This window comes from Loxodonta africana, chromosome 4 (assembly GCF_030014295.1).
Source record: "Loxodonta africana isolate mLoxAfr1 chromosome 4, mLoxAfr1.hap2, whole genome shotgun sequence".
NCBI lineage: Eukaryota > Metazoa > Chordata > Mammalia > Proboscidea > Elephantidae > Loxodonta > Loxodonta africana.
The window spans coordinates 150929782-150949326 of NC_087345.1; the positions used below are offsets into that span (position 1 = coordinate 150929782).

Sequence of the window (19545 nt, forward strand, 5' to 3'; positions counted from 1 at the left end):
ACTCCTGGACTGTCTTCCCTGAAGTCCCACCATCCTTGTTAGAGCCACTGCCAGTACCACCGCCACTGCCTCCTCTTCTTCCCTTTTAAAAATCTTGCTGCCAACTAAGTGAAATGGCATAGCTTGTTATCCTTTGATGTTTTCAGTTCCATTTTTTAAAAAATTGACCATGGAAATGAAGTGTGGTTTAGGATCCTGCATGCCAAATCCCTTTGGCCAAATTACTCACTCGTTTCTGGCTTACCGCAGGCCCTCAGATATTGCAGTATTACAAAATCATGTTGTATTTTGGTTTTATAGGGTGTATATGTCTGTCTCTTCTAATTGACAGTGAGTAGCTAGAGGGCATAAAGTACGTATTTTCCAGCTCTCTCTCCTTCAGACCTAACACGGTGCCTGACATAAAGCAGATTCTCAATAACCATGTAAGACTAGGAAGGAAAGAGAGGGACTTAGAGAAAATGAATCTCAGGCATGTTTGAAATTCCAAAAAGGTAGGTGAGTCATTGGCCTTCACCAGGCAGTATTTCTTCCTTGAATGAAGAGTGTGGTGACTATGCCCTGATGGCTTTCTCCTGCATAAATAACCAAAACAAAACAAAACAAAACCAAGGAGCCCTGGTAGCACAATTGTTATGCATTCAGCCACTAACCGAGAGGTCAGTGGTTCGAACTGCCAGCAGCTCTGTGGGAGAAAGACCTGGCAATCTACTATAAAGATTACATCAACCCTATGGGGCAGTTCTACTCTGTAACATGTAGTTGTTTTGAATCAGAATTGACTTGGCAGGACCCAGCGGTGAAAACGACAAACCAGTTGCCGTCTGACACAATCCCATGTGTCAGAGTAAAACTGTGCTCCGTAGTGTTTCCAGTGGCTGATTTTTTAGAAGCAGATCACCAAGCTTTTTTTTCTGAGGCATTTTTGGGTGAACTCAAATCTCCAGCCTTTGGGTTAGCAGCTGAGTGTGTTAACCTTTAGCACCACTTGGAGATTCTTCTTGCATCAATATGTCCTGGCAAAAATATTTTAAACTATGGTGAAAGTGTAAGTTACTGGCTTTGAGAAGCACAGCTGCTAAAACCTGGACCTACAGGGAACCAGGCATTGTCTATGGTGTTCGCTCCTCTCAGTGCATGTTCCTTATTTTCAACACTGCTGGTAGAATGTGAACACGGGAGACAGTTTTGATAAAATCAACGTTCAGTCTGGGAAGTGTGGGCTAGTATTGAGTTTTCCCCCACATTCGTCTTCATTTCATAATGATCCACTTTTTAGCGAATTGATGTCTCTTCTCAGTCATCCAAAACAGCCATTCACAATCAGCAGTCCTCAGAAAATGGGCAAGTTCTGCAGCTTTTGGCTGTCGGCAAGTAAATCTGACTGGAAGGGCATTCTAGATCTGCCGCTGACGGACTCTCCTCCTAGAGGCAGGCCACCTGCCTCCTCCTTTGGGTTTCCTCATCTGTAAAGTGGGGACAGCAACACTGACCTCCACAGTGGGGGAGAGGATTAATTAATGTGAGCTCCTGAAGCACTTTGAAAATGTGAAGCCCTATATAATTCTTCTGAGTGATTGTTATTTCCCTGTTGCCATTTCTAAAAGTTCATCTAAAAAACCTCTCCCTCTGCAAATGCCTTCTGCTCTGCCCTGAAGTCCACTGAGCTATTTCTGATAAATCACTGGATGAAATGAGTTCCCCAGACAGAGACTATCTATAGCAAATGCCTTTCTGCCTTCTCAGTGAGGGCAGTTGTGTGTTCAGTCATCAGGTACCCCCTGGATGCCTCCAAATTTACTTCTTTGTGGGAGTTTTTCCAGCTTTCTGCTTTTTGCTAGCAGTCAAATTGAGATAAGGTAATAAGATCTCCCTTTTATTGGTGACTCCACACATGCCTGTGTTCTGTGACCTTTTCTGTAGAAATAGTTCCCTACAAGCTGTGGTTGTGTTTTGCCCTGGGAAACCTGTCTGTGGGACCTTTGACTTAAGGAAATCCAGCATTAACTTCAATAATTCACCACAATGCCTGTTACAAGTATGTTTTCTTGTAGTCATCTATGAATGAAAACTATGCCATATACATTTTTAACAATTTTTTTTCTTTTCAAAAATTTTCAGAATGCTGGGATGAACATATTTATATGTGTACATTTTCTTCAGAGAAGCATCAAGTAATTTATTTATAACTTGACCCTTTGGAGAGAAGGACTTGGCCTTTCTCATATACTTAGGGTAGCATTTGCTTCAGTTAATCTTATGTGAGAATTCCGTAGCTGATCTACGGGTGTCTCACCTCAGAGATTTTGGGCCTCATTCTGTAATTGCGGCTGTGACTCAAAACACTTCTGATATACATGATAAAGTATTGACAATATCTTTTAAGTAAACACAGGATGTTGTTGAGAAAAATGATATCCAGAGAGTTTTGTTAAGATTACTAACGTTATCCAGCAACCTAGGATCCCACTGAAGTTAACAGTATAACCATGCCAGCCTAGTGGCAAAGGATGCTCAGTTAAAAGGCAATCGTAAAAGATGGAGGTTTTCTTCATAGTAACCCTGAAGGGGAAATGTAATTCCTAGAGCTTGCATTTGGGTGACAACTGATTCATCTACCTAAATTTGAGAGACTGTGGTAAATTTAGAGTAGACAGTGGGACTCCTAAGGGTGGGGCTGTGTCTGAGTTTCTGAGGTGTTCATTCTGAGGTGCTACATTGCCAGTCTATTGAGAAGGAATCCTGTCCTTAAAATAATAAGCAACAACAAAATGAACAGTGTAGGAGGGTGTTAATAATAATGGATTTCACGCCCATCCTGTTGCCTACCAGAAGCCACCAGGTTCATTCTGCCTTTGCCTTATGCAGCTCAGTCTTGAACAACTTCCTATGGTAATCAAACAATGCCCACTTCTCCATTTGCTGTATTATTTAAATACAAGTGATATTAATAAACAATTCCTGAGCCCTTTGAAAGAGTGTTTTTTTTCAGTTGACTGAAATGATGGGACTGCATTTTGGATAGAGGAAGCAGGTTGGCACTGATTGAGAGAAATGGTGCTCTGGCAGCCACCACAATTCACCAGCCACTCATTGCTCTCCACAGTGTGGGTGACACTCTCCAGCCTATAGCCTTAGTCACCTGTGTGCGTGGGGCACTAAATTGGGCAGAGAAAGGGAGCCACACCAAGGTTTCAGGTACCCGGTCATATTCTCTAAATTATCTTTTTCATAAATCAACATTGGGGTTGAAACCATAATCATAGAATTATAGAAAGAGCCAGATGGGAACTATTCTAGCTTCTTTGTTTTACAAGGGAGGAAACTGAGGCATAGAGTGGTTGTACAAATTGCCTGCAATCCCACAATTAATGCTGAGCCAAGACAAGAAGCCAGACCGGCCTGCCCCACTATCCCACTAGCCTGCTGTTGAGTGCCTCAAGCACTGATGTCTTTTTCCTGGCCCCTCATTCCTGTGTTGCTAAAAGGAGTTGCCCATGAAATAAAATGGTTTGGTGAATCTCAACTATAGTTAGTAAAAACAGGATAATTGTATTGGTATTTAGAGCTATTTAAGTTAATTAAAATTAACTGAAAAATTTAGTTACTTAGTTACACAAGGCACATTTTAAGTGTTCAGTAGCTACCTGTAGCTAGTGGCTACCATATTGGATTGTTCAGATTATAGAACATTTCTATTATTGGAGAAAGTTGGATAGCAATGATATAGAACAACAACAAAAAAAAGTAAAGGGATAAAAAGTATTGGAATAATAATATTGATAGCTACCAGAGAGATTAGCTATCTTTATGCAAAGTTTTTCCAAGACAAGTATCTTTTTGTATAGTTTCTGAGACTCCCTGGGTGGTACGATCAATTAATGTGCTTGGCTGCTGAAAAAAAGGTGAGAGATTTGATTGTACCCAGAGGCACCTCAGAAGAAAGGCCTGGTGATCTACTTCTGAAAAATGAGCCATTGAAAACTCTACGGAGCACAGTTCTCGTCAGACATATGGGGTCACCATGAGTTAGAATCGACTGGATGACAATTGGTTGATTTATCTTCTGAAGGTGGCATTTTATGTTTTTTTTTTTTTTTCCAGCATTGATATAATAATTTAAAGGCACTTGACATGTCTCGTAGCCATTTTGTAAGTTCTTTGTTCTTCCCTTTATATAGATGAAAGAAACAGTGCAGGAAGTTGTCATTCAAGGAAGAAGATGAAAGATGAGGAAATTTCAATTCCTTTGTCTCCATTCTCCACAAAGAAACCTGCAACTCACTGGGCCTTAAAAAGCTTGTTGCCCTGGAATTAATAATGATGATAATAATAATGTATTAAATCAATTATTACAATTTTTCAACAGCATTTTACTGCTTAGAGGAACCTTAGAAGATTTTGCATATCCTCTGGTGATCTACTTCTCTTTACTTGAAAATAGAGTAGGGAAGTAGGTCAGTGCTTGCGCTAAAAGCGAAAAGTAAGCACTCTCATTTTTTCACTAAACTATATTTTCTTCTTGGCTCTGAGGCTAAGACAACCAGTGCCCGCTGGCATGGAGCTTTGTGCTTTCTAACTTGTGGTCTGATTCCATATGGCATTTGTCCTAGAGGAGCCTTATAGCCCGGCTCCTTGCCAAGAGCAAAAGCAGAATTGGCCCTCAGGATCTTGTTGCAGTTTGCAGGCGAGGAGCCAGCAGGGATGTGTGTGCGTTTGTCTGGGGCCTGCAAATGAGGACTGAGTCCACAGGAAACATCACTGAAGACACACTCAATCCGTGGAATTCTAAGCCATGACAGTTGGCCTTTAAGTCTTAGTACCTGTGTCCACAACGGACTCTGGTAGCACAAAGGTTAAGCATTCTACTACTAACCAGAAGGTCAGTGGTTCAAACTCACCAGTGGCTCTGTGGGAGAAAAAATGTGGTGATCTTCTTCTGTAAAGATTATAGCCAAGTAAACCCTATGGGACAGTTCTCCTCTATCACATGGGGGGCACTGAGTTGGAATCCACTCTGTGGCACCCAGCAACAACAACAATGCCTGTGTCCATTCTGCAGGCACCTCTACTTAAGGGTGTGACATTGGAAAAGTCACTTTATCTCCGTGACTAACAGTTGCTTCTCCAAAACAGGGATAATGATTCCAATTTGTAGAGCTGTTGTGGTGTGTGTCAAGTGCCTGGTAAAGGTTTCCAGCAGAGCTTGAGCCCTCAATAAACATGATTTGAATTTGAATCTAGATTTCTGTATCGTAAAAGGCACTGTACTGGGTTTTTGGGGATGGCTAGGGAATAAAGAGAAACAAGCTAATCTGTCGCTAAGCCCATGATTAGATTCTTGTACATTTTTTAACAAGGTCTTAAACTGAGAATCTTGCTGAGTATTGGGTATCTGTTCCATAAGTAGCCCTCAGTGACATGCACATTGGCTCTCTGTGGCCTCTGGTAAGTACCCCAAAAGGCTTAACTGTTGAACACACAATTTCTGGCATGCTTAGGAGCGTCAGCACTGACAGCCCCACGAGGACAAAAGAAGTCAGTGAGTCTCCACTAGAAATGAGCACCAGCCAGGAAGAAAGTTGGGAGTCCAAAGGAGGAGGAGTTTGGGCGAGTTAAAAGGAAGTTAACCAAGCTTTTGCAGCACGATCAGGATTCAGCAACACTGGGGAGTCTGTGGGTAGAGCCGCCTCTTCTGTCCTGAAGCTTTTGATCAGGAAGGTCTTGTTATGTTGTTGTTAGGGTTGCTGTCGTTGTTTAATTTTTGTGAAAGTACACACAGCCAAAGATACACCATTTCAACAGTTTCTACATGTACAATTCAGTGACATTGCTTACATTATTCAAGTTGCACTGCCATTCTCACTATCCTTTTCCAAAGTCTTCCACCACCATTATCTTAAACTCCTGCCCACTAAGCTTCCCATCCACCTAAGAACTAGAATTCACTGTATTTACTTAAGGAAGGGATTGTCATGCCCAGAGCACTTGATGAAAATCTTTCCTTTGCAGAACGGCAGGTAGTCGGGAAAGGCTGTAGCCAAGATCGAGGGGCACTCATAGGTGTGAACCTGCGGAGAGGAGGAGGAAAGCAATCTGTGAAGGTGGAGACACCCTTATGTGGTTATTGAGAAAATATGGGTTTCAAAATGACCTTAAAGGACTCTTAGTTCAACACTTTACACCCTCCTCCCCAGAGAAAGAAAGAGGAACAGTGTGTGTGTGAGTTTCTTCTAGTTGCTGCCTTTTGTTTGACAGTGCAATCCCAGGGACCCAGTAGGACTTTTCTTCCCCTAGATTTGCCATGGCCGGTTCACTGTCAGCCTAGGGCAGGCCTGATACAATATTTGGCCCCATGATGGATTAGAAATAAGTTGAGCTTTAGAGCTTGTAGGCCTAGCTCTAAATTCTGCCTCTACCATTTACAGTGAAACCTGTGACAGCTGGAACTGGACAGGACTATCCTGTTTTTCCAGGTCTCACAGGTTTTTCACCTTTGACAGGATGTAGTCTTTTCTATCATTCGTTTTAGTGGAAAATACTTGAGTTTTCCTTTTCTGACATGTTTCTGTCTTACCCAGGTTCTAGCTTTTGCAGGTTTTAGTGTATAAGCCATTAACCCTAGGAGTCCCTTATAAGCTGTTAATGTGCCCGGCTGCTAGCCAAAAGGTTGGAGGTTTGAATCCACCAAAGGCACCTTGGAAGAAAGGTCTGGTGATCTACTTCTAAAAAATCAGCCATTGAACACCTTATAGGGCACAGTTATACTCTGACATAAATGGGGTCACCATGAGTCAGAATTGCATCGGGAAAATAATAATAATACTTTCTCATAGAGCTGTTATAAAGATTAGAAATAATGTATGTAAAACACCTAGCACAGTATCTGGCATGTAAGTACTCACTAAAAGACACATATTATTATTTAGGATATGAATTGTGGTGGAGTTTACACTATGCAGAATTCTGGATTGAAAAGTAGACTTGTGAGGACCACTCAGTTCAAGTACATCACAGGTGCAGAGAGGGAATTAACAGCAGAAGTGGCTAACACTTGTAGAACACTTATTCTGTGCCATGCCCTGTGCCAATAAGCACATGACTATGAGATGGATGGCTATGAGTCAGAATCAGCTCGACAGCAACGGTTGTGTGGTTTGTGTGTGTGTGTGTTTTTTTAACGAGATAGCAGCTGATATTCCCATTTTACAGATAAAGAGCCCGAGGCCCAGAGGGATACATTAAGGAAATGTTGGCACCAGGATTCAGCCCTGGCAGACTGACTCCAGAGCCCATGCCTTCATCCCTTACACTACACTAGCTCAGGATGATAGGTCTCCAGGCATCTGTGAGGGATGGTAAATGGGAGAGGGATTATAAATCACCAACTAAAGACCAAAGGAGTAAGGCATAAGTCATCCTCTCAGTTTTCCTTCTTTCATGCGCCTTGGTGAGTTAGTACTTTTTGGAGAGAGTAAAAATCGCCTCTCTAATTCTGAGAGATGTGGAGAGGTGCTTGCCCTAGAATATGAAATTTAGATATTTAGAACTAGAGAGCTGCTAGCTCCTCCACACTGTATTACTTCTACTCTGTATAGACAAGATGCAACAGCCCTGCTTTTGAACTTCCGTTCTCTGTGAGCTTAGACCTGTGACAATGCCTTCCTCTTTTCAGACTAGCTGATTTTCAACAGCAGTAACCACACGTCCTTCCTGTCCCAGAAATAAGTCTTGCCACACTCCGAACTCTGTGTGCTGTGAACACTCCATTCTGTACTGCATGGAGTTCTGCCACCTCCACCTTGCTGAAGTCACAGCTCCACTGGGTTAAAGTGTTTATTAACTCATGACGAGCAATTTGAAAAAAAGTATAGGTGCATGAGAACAAGATAAACAGTCTCGTGCTAATATAAATAAGCATTACATTATACCTAAACTGTTGAAAGAAGATTTTGTGCTCAATATTTTATTCAGCAGAGCAGTTTTTATAACAATGAGGTTGATTAGCGTAAGCTCCGAAAGTGCTTCAAGTTAGACACATTCTGATTGTTTATCTCCAGGATAAAATAATAAAATGGTAAAATAGGGATATAAGAAGAAGGAGAAATTGAAGGTAGGACCTTGTAAGGAGTATTTGACACCATTTTCCTCTTTGTGTTAAATATAATTCAGAATTTCTCCTCATATATTTTTGGTTTTCTAACTACCAACATGGGTTTTTTTGTTTGTTTTTTGAGGGCTGAGGACTAGCACAAACCTACAGCAGATTTAAGGTGCTCTGGTGCATTTTTTATTGTTTTAACCAGATAAAGAACTCTGCTTAACATCTTTGGACGCCTTATTACTATTATCGCGAGGCCATAGTGAAATTACACCTGCCATTTGTAGTGAAGCTTTAGTCAACGTGGCCCCTCTTTGACCTTCTGCTTCTTGGGCTGGTGTGGGGGAGGCAGTCCCGGACAAGGCTCCGTAGATACTGTGCTGGGTCTGTGCTCGCTTAGGTACATTGTATTCTCACAGGCTGAGAAGCTGAAGAAAGAGCACCGCAACAGTGAAGAGTGCTACTCAGGGGTATTCAGCCTTGTCACTTCCTAGAGTAAGTGGGTTTGGGGTGCATTAGTGGGGGGGGGGGCAGCCCAGGAGGGTGTGTGGTTTTGCTTTACCCTTGATGCAACTTAAATAGGGGTGATCAAAGTAAAACATGAAATTCTTCATCATATTACATGATGGTGGCTAGAATTGCAGGCTTGAAACAAGCCGTTTGCTCTTCCAGATGGGGGCTTTGGAAACAGCTTTAAGGGCGGCTGATACGTAGATGCTTATGATTTTGCTCTTAGTATCAGCCCCAAATATTTACTGAAGCTAGGAGTAGAAAAGGCAGATCATCTTCCTTTTTTTTTTTCCCCCTCCCCTTCCCTCCCAAACGTGTGATTGTTTAGAACTCAAGTACAACATCTGGAAGTCAGATATACAGAGAACAATTTATGGAGTGTGAAAGATTTGAAATATTCAGTGTCCTTTAGCGGGAACTCAACTTTCTGGGACTGCATTTTTTTCGGCACAAAGCAGGCAATTCTGAGATCGCCTTTGCCTCTCTGAATTGTACCCTTTGTGCCCGGGTCCCATAAACAATGTGCTTTTTTAAACGGGAGCCCCCTCCGCACTCCCGGCCCTTTTCTCCAGCGTGGGCAGCCAATCAGCTGCACCGAGCCGCATAGCTGGAGCGCTTTCCATTCTGAGCAGCAACAACGTACTAATTTGATGCACACATGGATGCCTCGCGCACTCTGCAAATTCATCACCAGCATCTTGCATTAGTCATCTGACGGACCGCCAAGTGTTTCATTTTCTTTTCATGTGACTTTATTATTACCACCTCTCTCCTGTCTTCCAAAAGCCTCCCAAAGGGGGGTTGGGTGGGGGGATCCAGCAGAAATCCAGCCCTGCCTTTCCGCGCGATAAGCCCTCACAGGGCTGATAACACCCCTGCCTCTGCCGCCGCCAATGCGTTGATGGCAGTCTTGCAGAGGGAGACCTGCACTTAACTTGCAGCTGCTTCCTCTGCCCGGGCTTCAAGATGTCCACGCCCTGGGTGACAGCCGGCGGGGCGCTGCCCTGTGTTTGGGCAGCGATGCTGAAAAGCAGCCTGCAGTGAAAGCCTCGCCGACGAGCAATGTAATGGTGCCTCTGCTTTGTTTTAGTTCATAAAATTTCTACGACTCATTAGGCACTTTCCCCCGTGCTCCTCATCCTCCTCCTTCCGCCTCCCCAGCCCCCACCCCCACTATTTTTTTCTTCCTGTCCCTCACCGTGCAGCACTAACTCTGCCTCCCGGTTCCGTTTTTGACAGTAACGGCACAGCCAACAAGATGAACGGAGCTTTGGATCACTCAGACCAACCAGACCCAGATGCCATTAAGATGTTTGTCGGACAGATCCCCAGGTCGTGGTCGGAAAAGGAGCTGAAAGAACTTTTTGAGCCTTACGGAGCCGTCTACCAGATCAATGTCCTCCGGGACCGGAGTCAGAACCCTCCCCAGAGTAAAGGTACCGACTGCCTGGGGCGCGTGCAGGGCGGGGGGCTTTTCCTGGCCCGGCTGCCGCCCCACCTCGTGGGCCTGGGCCGCCAGCACCGCTGGGCTTGCGGGGCTGCCCGCTGCCCTGGCCCCTCGGGGCAGAGCCTCCGGAGATCTGGGCCGCAGGAGGGAAGACAGGGCACCCACACAGGCTCTCCCTGTGCTCTGGGCAGCTCCTCCGGGCTCCTCCCTGCGCCCCCGCCGGGACAGGTGGGACTGGCCGGCTGGCCGGGAAGGAGGAGGAGCCGGAGCCTGGCCCGCGGGTGTGCGGGGGAGGACGCGGCGGTGCCGCCGACTCTGTGTCCAGGCGCGTGATTGCTCCCGTGAGGTCGCTTTCGAGGCAGTGCAGGCTCTTCCGGGCGGGGTAGCTGCCTCTCTGAGAAATAGCGATTCTGCGCCTTTTATTTCATGAGCCAACTCTCTCTGCCCCTACCTCCTTTTTATTGCCCATGTAATTAGAATTGCATTTTACTTTTACACAGCCTCTAGGGGTCTGGAAATGTCTTATAAACAGCGTGATGCCACTGGTGTGAGGGACCAAAGGGCTCACTTTTAGAAAGGACATCAATTCTTAGGGTTTAGATGGGGATCGTTAACTGAATTGTTTTTTTTGTTTTTTTTTTTTTTTTGGAGAGGGGGGAGCCGTGCCCCAATGGCTTGAAATAGTACACCTTCAAAAATGCTCTGCTTTAGGCCCTTATCGCTGGTAGGATTAAAGTGCACAGTCTGGTGGTTGTGACTGCCACCATTTTAAGATGAGAGTGGGGGCGGTCAGTTATTAAAATAGAGGCCAGAAACCGTATACCGGGTTGATGCTTTGCTGTATTGGAATCAGACTTTGTAAGCTCTGTACAATTTAAAATTATCTCCTCCCCTGCTACCAGTTCATCTCCTGTAGCGTTTGGATCCTCTTGCTACAGTAATTTTTGTTCTTTCTTTGCCCTTGAGCTCTCAATCTTCCTGCTCAGGGCTTCTTCTTTCTGTGGGTCTCACAGTTTTTCTCTCTGCTTTGAGATTTCTGTCCGGCCTGTTATTTTATTTCTACACGTTGCTTTTCGTAAGAGCTCCCGGAAGATTATTGTTTGGCTTGTACATACGCTTTTATTGGGTATGTGAACATTGACACATATTTTCTCTATTCTTTTTCTTTACTGACAAGGTGAAGAATGGGACTAAGTAATCTTTAAGGCTGTGATATTCTGTGACTCTGAGGAATGTTGGGCTTTCTCTTGTTCCCAACAGTTGCAGAGGTCTCATGGGATTTTCTAGAGACTTTTAAGAAATTTGAAAACCCCTAGCCAATACTCAAGGACTCAAGGAGCCCTGGTGGTACAAACAGTTAAGTGCTTGGCTGCTAACTGAAAGGCCGGTGGTTTGAATCCACCCAGTAGTTCTACAGATTACAGCCAAGAAAACCCTATGGAGGTGTTCTACTCCTTCACATAAGGTCACTAAGAGTCAGAATAAACTAGATGGCCCTTTACAACAACAAGCCAATACTCGTAAAGATAGACATGTCTCAGATAATGCTCGAAAGACTCTGGTTTTCAGTCTCAAAACACATCAAATAACACCAATATTGTCTTTAAAAAGAACATAGGTGGAATTTGGTGACTGCAAACTTGATTGTCCCATAATTTGAAAAATAGGAAATTAGATCTCTAAGGATCAGTGGGATTAAACACAACAATTAAAGCAATGTTGAGAGTCTTTATTATACATATTCTGAAAGTATTTATTTACATGTTTTCCAAATAGAGAAGACTAGAGTTTGTTGTTAACACTTAACTTTAACACTTTCCTGTTGGGAAAAACATTGGGGTAAAATAGTGTAACGTACTAGACTAGAGCTAAGGGGTCACTGAATAAGATGACCATCTAGAATGGTGCCCACAGAAAACTAGGCCAGAGACAGTGAACTCATGCTTTAGACTGATAGCCGTATTCTGTCTTTGGCTAAGAAAACATGCCTCTAATTTTGGCTTACCAGTGTTTTTCGAAGTGACCTCTGACATCATGATTAGAGGTCATTTATTGTTATGATGCCTGATTACTTGAATTTTAGCTTTCGAATATGTATGTCTTAAACCAAAACTCATTGTCATGGAGTGGATTCTGACTCATAGCAACCCCTATAGGATAGAGTAGAACTGCCCCATAGAGTTTCCAGGGAGTGCCTGGTTGATTCAAACTGCTGACCTTTTGGTTAGCAGCAGTAGCTCTTAACCACTCTACCACCGGTGTTTCCACATGTGTCTTAAACCCCCCCCAAAAAATAAATAAAACCCAAACCCATTGCCGTCGAGTCAATTTTGACTCGTAGCAATTCTATAGGACAGAGTAGAACTGCCAGTAGAGTTTCTAAGGAGTGCCTGGTGGATTCAAACTGCCGACCATTTGGTTAGCAGCGGTAGCACTTAACCACTGTACCATCAGGGTTTCCACGTATTAGGTTGGCGAAAAATACCCCTTTCTCTTTCAAGTAAGTACTTGTGGAATGGCCTAGTTCTTCTACCATTTTCCCTCGTTTCCCCAGATGTTCCTCTGAGCAACCTCTTTATTAGTCTATATTTATGACTATACATTTTGTTAACCTCAGTCCACTAGGTCTTATAATTAATTTCAATAAAATAGCTTGCATAAGCCTAGAGTCTTAGAGTAGAAGGAAGGCCTGATGGAACTACCTTTTTTGAGCACGCATTCTGTACTAGGCCCTGTGTTAGAGGCTTTAATATATTGTCTCATTTAGTTCTTAGAGAAATTCTGCAGGTAGGTGGTATTAGTCACAGTGCACAAAGGAGAGAACTAAGGCTCAGGAAAAGTTAGGAAATGCAGCCCAGTTTACGCAGCTAGTAAGCGGCAGTGTGGTGATTTGAACACAGTCCATCTGGCCTCATATGCTATACCATATTGCTTCCCACTGAGCTGAGACCACAGAGAGGCCTGATCTGCTCTGTTTCAGCCTTTACCAAGGCTTTCTGACGTGAAAGGAAGGACTTTTGCCCTATCAAAGTGAGGCTGAGGTTTTGTTTTTTTTTTTCGGTGTGTGTATGTGTTCAGTTTTTATACTCATGGGTTTAGATTGTATATCACTCGAACTCCATGCTATTATGGGATAGAAGTTACAGATGAAATCATTCAAATCTTACCTTTGGAAATACAGGTCAGTTCCCATTTCTGCGAACTCCAAGTCTCACGTCAAATATTGCTTAAAGTACATGGGCTGTCAGCCAAAGCTTGAAAGGGTTTTTGTTATACAGACATCTCTGTTGTAACGGTATTTGTTGTGATGGGATTTGAGCTGTATAATGACATTCCTCTCGGAGGATTACAGCCCTTAGCTGCTTACATGTATAGAAAGCAGCAAGCACCCCTTTTCTTTACACTGATACCTACGTGTGCCATATGTTATTTGCCTTCTCATACGTAAAATAGGACCTCAAATTTACATTGGTCCTGACTCTGTCAGCAGAGTACAGTTAGCATGTTTTCCCCAGGGCCGATGTCAGAGCCTCAGACACTAGAATTATTGGAGGCACTATCTAAACGTGGTATAAATAATCTAAGTAAGGCTTTTGGAGTAACCTTGATTCATTGCCTTACTGACATGGATGGTTGCAAGAAAAGAGACAAAGTCAGGCTATTACCTAATCCAGTTGGATTAGATTTTTCTTTTCACTTTGTATTTATATTCCATCTAGTGCTGATGCCTAAACTTTGTCCTATTTTTGAAACCATTCTTTAAGTGTTTGAAGCTAAGCTATTTGTTTCCTGTAGACGTATGTATTAACCAAAGAGGCTCAGCAAATCCAAAGAATCCAGCTAAGTAAACTATCCCACCTACTAGGACTTACAGAGGGGATGTTTCATTCAGTGGTTATTTGTGAGTCTAAGAGTGCTGAGAAATACCACATAGTAGTTAAGAACATGGCTTTTGGGGACAGACAAGCCTAAATTCAGTTTCTGGCTCTGCCACTTTCTAGGTGTTGGCCTTGGGCACACTACTTACCCACATCCGAAAGTGGAGACAGTCCTCATAGGATTGCTGAGATAACACAAGTTGTAAGCTTTGCACAGAGCTGGAATATGGTAGAAGCTGAGTAAACATTTCTGTGGTGATTGTTATATACAGTTTTGGTTTTATTATCATTACCTCTAGGAACTTACAATCTAAGAGGGACAATGAGGCGAGTACACAGATAACTAGAATATAAAAGAGAATGAGATAAGACTAAGTAAGACATGAGCATGTTTGAACTCTGGATATTCAGAGAAGGAATGATTAATTTGCAGCTATAGAATTAGGACAAGATGGCATCTCTGCCAAATCTTGAAATATATATACATGTAAATAAAGATGAGGGCAAGCATTTAAGGTGGGCGAACTGGCTTGATTCAGGCATGGAGGTGGGAAAATGCAGGACATGTTCTAGGAACCCTGAATTTTCCCAGAGTTCACAGGAAATGTGAGATCTATGAGATGAAATGGGAGAACAGAAGATAGAGATGCTTAGAAATACAAGGTTGGTGTGAGCGGCCATCTAGGACACTCCACTGGTCTCATCCCTTCGGGAGCAAGGAATAATGAAGAAAACTAAAAATAGAAGGGAAAGATTAGTCCAGAGGACTAATGGACCCCAACTACCATGATCTCCCCCAGACTGAGTCCAGTACAACTAGATAGTGCCTGGCTACTACCACTGACTGCTCTGACAGAATCACAGCAGGAGGTCCCAGACAGAGCTAGAGAAAAATGTAAAACAAAATTCCAACTCAAAAAGTAAAACCAGACTTGCTGGCCTGACAGAGACTGGAGAAACCCTGAGAGTATAGACCCCAGACACCCTTTCAGTTCAGTAAAGAGGCCACTCCTGAGGTTCAGTCTTCAGCCAAAGATTGAAGAGGCCCATGGAACAAAACAAGACTAAAGGGATGCATCCGCCCTGGGGTGGGGACTGGAAAGTAGGGGGGAACAAGAAAACTGGTAATAGGAAACCCAGGGTTGAGAAGAGAGAGTGTTGACATGTTGTGGGGTTGTTAACCAATGTCATACAACAATGTGTGTGCTGTTTGATGAGAAACTAGTTGGTTCTATAAACCATCTAAAGTTCAATGAAAAAAAAAATAATAAGAAATACAGGGTTAGGCCAATTCTTGAAAGGCCTTAATTTCCAGGCTAAAATATTCAAATCTCATTTATTAGAAATTGAGGATCTATGAAAGGTATTTTAGCAAGACTCAAGGATGCTAGAACATAAGTGCAGTGTGTTAACTTGGACTGAGTGAAGTACATGGAGGCCTGACAACAAGGACACTGTCTTCCATGGCAATAGAAAGGGAGGACTTGAATAATACAGACATGACAGTGATGAAAGGGACTTGATAACCAAATTGGGGCAGTGATGACAGGGAGGTTTTGGCCTAACTGGGAGAATGGTAAAGCGGTCAGCTGTGGTGGGAATAGGGAAGGGGAGAAATTTTAAGTTCAGTTTTGATTGTGTTAAGTCTGAGGTGCCACAGAAGAGATGAATGATGCAGACCAAGAAGAGCCATTGGATTTGGCGGTTGGCAGGACCTGAGAGCATTTCTGAGGTAGAGTGGAATTTGGAGTGAGGAGAGGGATTACATAGGTCTCCATGTGGGACTGTGAGTGTAGACTACCCTTTCTAGTAGCCTGGTCATGAAGAAAAAAGAGCTTAGAAATGGAAAAGTGTTTTTTTGTTTGTTTAAGGCAAGTGATAAGATAGAGCTAAAGGAAATGGTGAAAGTATAAGGAAGGCATGAGTCAGGATCCTTGCAGAGACACAGTACCTGATGAATACATATAGAAGGGTGGAGATGTACTTCATTTGAGCCAGTAGGGAAGTTAGGAGGAAGCAACAACACAGAAAAATGTCAGTATAATGGTATGGGAGACAGTACAGATTCCCTCAGTCAAGCAGTAAATTTCTGAGAAAGGCTGGGTAGACTAGGAGGCTTAAGAAGAGTGGCAAAGATTAAAAATGACTGCTTTGGAGAATCCTGCAGGGAAAGGATAACAGGATTATTAAGGAGCAGGAAAGGCCCAGTTACACTGGGATTACGTAGATACTGAGTGGGCTCTGATGGTTGTGGCTCTGAAACTGTCCATTGGGATTTCTCAGTGAGAGCAGAGAAACGGAATCTAAAGAATTTAGGGTTTGAGATCACTAAAGCAGATACATAGAAGACCGGAAAGTGTATTACATGTGTTAGAATATTCTCTGAAATAGGGAACCAGGTGAAAAGTCCTGGTCTGGGAGAAAAAGGAAAAGTTGAGGGGTTGAAGGTCATAAATGAGATTCAGCAGAAGTAGTGACGGTTCTGGAGATGGTGTTCGGTAAGGCTAAACTTGGAACCTGTAAGTGGTAGATCAATTATGTGCCTTGGATCACCACTCTGTTGATTTTTTAGTGAATCACAATTATAATCCAGGATCATAGCACCCTGAAAAAACTCTATAATTAATTATACTTACATTTTCCCGAGCTACTTGGATATACCTATACCTATTGCCGTCGAGTCGATTCTGCCTCATAATGACCCTATAGGACAGAGTAGAACTGCCCCATAGGGTTTCCAAGGAGCACCTGGTGAATTTGAACTGCTGACCTTTTGATTAGCAGCCCTAGCTCTTAACCACTACGCCACCAGGGTTTCAGCTACATGAATAGGTATTGTTATTCTGAGTTTAGAGGAATGAAAACTATAGAGCCTGTGCTAAGTGACTAGATTAAAAGTCATGTAGCATTTGAGTTTGGAAGGTAAGAACAGAATCTCAGCCCTGAGCTAGTTCTACCTCATTGATCACATTTTGTCTCTCTTTTGGTGACTTATCAGTCAAAAGAGAAATAGATACAGGAAGTGGCTTATGTTGACTGTCACTGATTACCACAGGCCTGCAGAACAGAACTTCCTTTTTTCTTGAAATGTACTGGAAGATAATGCCCTGACTGCTGCTTAGGGCCTAGAATGTTCTGGGTAGAACAGAAATTAAATTCATGGTTCACCTGGAAATGGCTATTACCTTTAAGTTTTAAAAGAGCAGTTTGTGAAGTGATTGCCATGATGTTACTCTTTCATTTTGTTGTCACTCAGACTGCAGCTACGGTAACACTGGAGACTGGCCTTAGGAGTAGGCTGCAGCCAGCCTTGGGTCGTTTAATCCTTATCCCTTTCTCCACATCACTGGTCATAGAATATGACAGGGAGTGGCTTTTTCCCACTCCCTGTAAAGTCCAATCTTTAAGGCTTTACTTCAGTCTTCAAGAATTCATGAATGAATTGCAAATTTTTCCTAATCTCTTCCCAGTTAAATGAAATGGAAATGTTTTATGAGAATGAAACTAAGGTTAGAGGACCAGGGGAATAAACAGGGTAAAGGGAAGAGGAGAAGGAGAAGGGCAAAAGCTACCAAAGTAGAGCTTTATTCATTTCAGAATTTGGCAGAGGGACAAATTTTTGAATCCAGAAGATTCTTCTGTGCTGTGGTTGAATGAGGATAGGCCTTGGGATCAGGAGAGTTTTGTCGTTGTTGTTAGGTACCGTCAAGTTGGTTCCGACTCATAGCAACCCTATGCACAACAGAATGAAACACTGCCTAATCCTACGCCATCCTTACAGTCGTTGTTATGCTTGAGCTCATTGTTGCAGCCACTGTGTCAGTCCACCTTGTTGAGGGTCTTCCTCTTTTCTGCTGTCCCTGTACTTTGCCAAGCATGATGTCCTCCAGGAACTGATCTCTCCTGACAACATGTCCAAAGTATGTAAAACGCAGTCTCGCTATTCTTGCTTCTAAGGAGCTTTCTGGTTGTACTTCTTCCAAGACAGATTTGTTCATTCTTTTGGCAGTTGATGGTATATTCAATATTCTTCGCCAACACCACGGTTCAAAGGCGTCAGTTCTTCTTTGGTCTTCCTTATTCATTGTCCAGCTTTCACATGCATATGATGCCAGTGAAAATACCATGGCTTTTATTACAAGCTAGTTTAGAGAAAAAGCCTGTTTCTTCATCCGTACAGTAGAATAATACCTCACAGAGTTGTTTTACATAATCCATAATCCATGGGAGAAAAAATGTGAAATCTGCTAGTATAGCCTAAAAAGTATTGATAGGTTTATAAATAAAACTTTATTCTTATTTAAAATTTTAAAGGTTTGCAAAGAACAACCTCAAACTTTTTATTAAAGGAGTAATATTGGAGGACCAGGGCAGGAGTGGAGGGGTTTGGTATCATGTTTCATGCCTTTCCTTTCATCCAAAAAAATCCTGTCAGAAGCTTTGCCGAAGTACTAGCAGTGGATTTGAAGCTAGTTTATTTAAGTGATGTCATCCTGAAATCAGTGATTGAGAAAGAATTCAACCACTCAGGAAGATGAACCAATTTTACGTTTTATTGCAGACAAGTAGGGGATAGGATTACTGTCCTAAACTACTTGAAAACTAGGGTTGCTGCCCCAGATTTTCTGGGATAGCCCTAGTTTTTGTACTGTTGCCTCCATGGCCCACAGGAAGGACGGCTACATTCTAAATTCATTTCATGTTAGCAGAAATCACTCTTACCTATTGTGATACTGTGTTACCTATTGTGACATCCTTTCATTGTTGGCCGTCTGAGCTCCTACAGGTTAAACATAAAATGCAGTGGACCCAGGTGACCTCAGGGTTTTTATATTTATGTAGACAGAGATCCTATCACATCCTGGTAAAAAGGTATATTGACTGGTTGTATCATAAAAAAAATTAAAAAGACCTAAAATTCCTTTTTTTGAAATGGGATTATTATTTTGACCTACACAGACTCTACCCATTGAGCGGATTGAGATAAATGAGGAAGAAATATTAAATAAGCCTCCTTTATAGTAAGAAGGAATCTCTGCTCTGGTAATGAGAGACTTGACTGTGCCTGTTTAACACAGCATTGAATTTTATCACTTATATCAAAGGGGCAGCTTCCACCCTGGCAAATAGTATCTACCATGGGTACATTTTGATCGTTACATCTTTGGAGAGAGAAAGAAGAGAGAGACACAGAGAGCCAGTATCAAAGAAGAAAATAAATTACTCAAGGCTGCTTCAAACCATTTTTTTTTTCTTCTCTGTCTGGGACATTAAGGCTTCAGTTTGTCCTCAGTGTCTTTGCCCCTGGTAGATTTACATTTCTATTACTAAACAGCAGAAGAATAAAGAAAAGGGGCTCAGGACAAAAGGAAAATGAGTTACGTGGCAGAAATTTGACGTGAGAAGTAAACCCAGGGGGTTCATGGCTCATTTTTCTTTGAATCCCTCAAATAGGTATCACAAGTTGGTTGAAAAAGCTGTCTGGGAGATCTCACAATTCATATTTCCCATTGAATACATTGATAGCTTACCTGTCTAGAAGTCTTCTTTGCCTTTTCATTTCCATTCAACAAGATTTCCCTACATTAGGGATGGTCTACCATCAGTTT

General features: G+C 42.6%; 1 protein-coding gene across 7 annotated transcripts in view; it reads left to right on the forward strand.

Annotated features, from left to right (window-relative positions):
* CELF2 (CUGBP Elav-like family member 2) overlaps positions 1-19545 on the forward strand; it is a 362155-nt gene that overhangs the window by 158751 nt on the left and 183859 nt on the right. For 5 of the 7 annotated variants that reach the window (XM_064284844.1, XM_064284846.1, XM_064284847.1 and 2 more), the window contains exon 2: positions 9851-10047. In XM_064284844.1, the coding sequence (XP_064140914.1) occupies positions 9851-10047 (197 nt within the window). Of the gene's footprint in view, positions 1-8479; positions 8597-9501; positions 9676-9850; positions 10048-19545 lie in introns of those variants that run through there. The other 2 variants (XM_023548925.2, XM_023548923.2) reach the window with 2 other exon arrangements.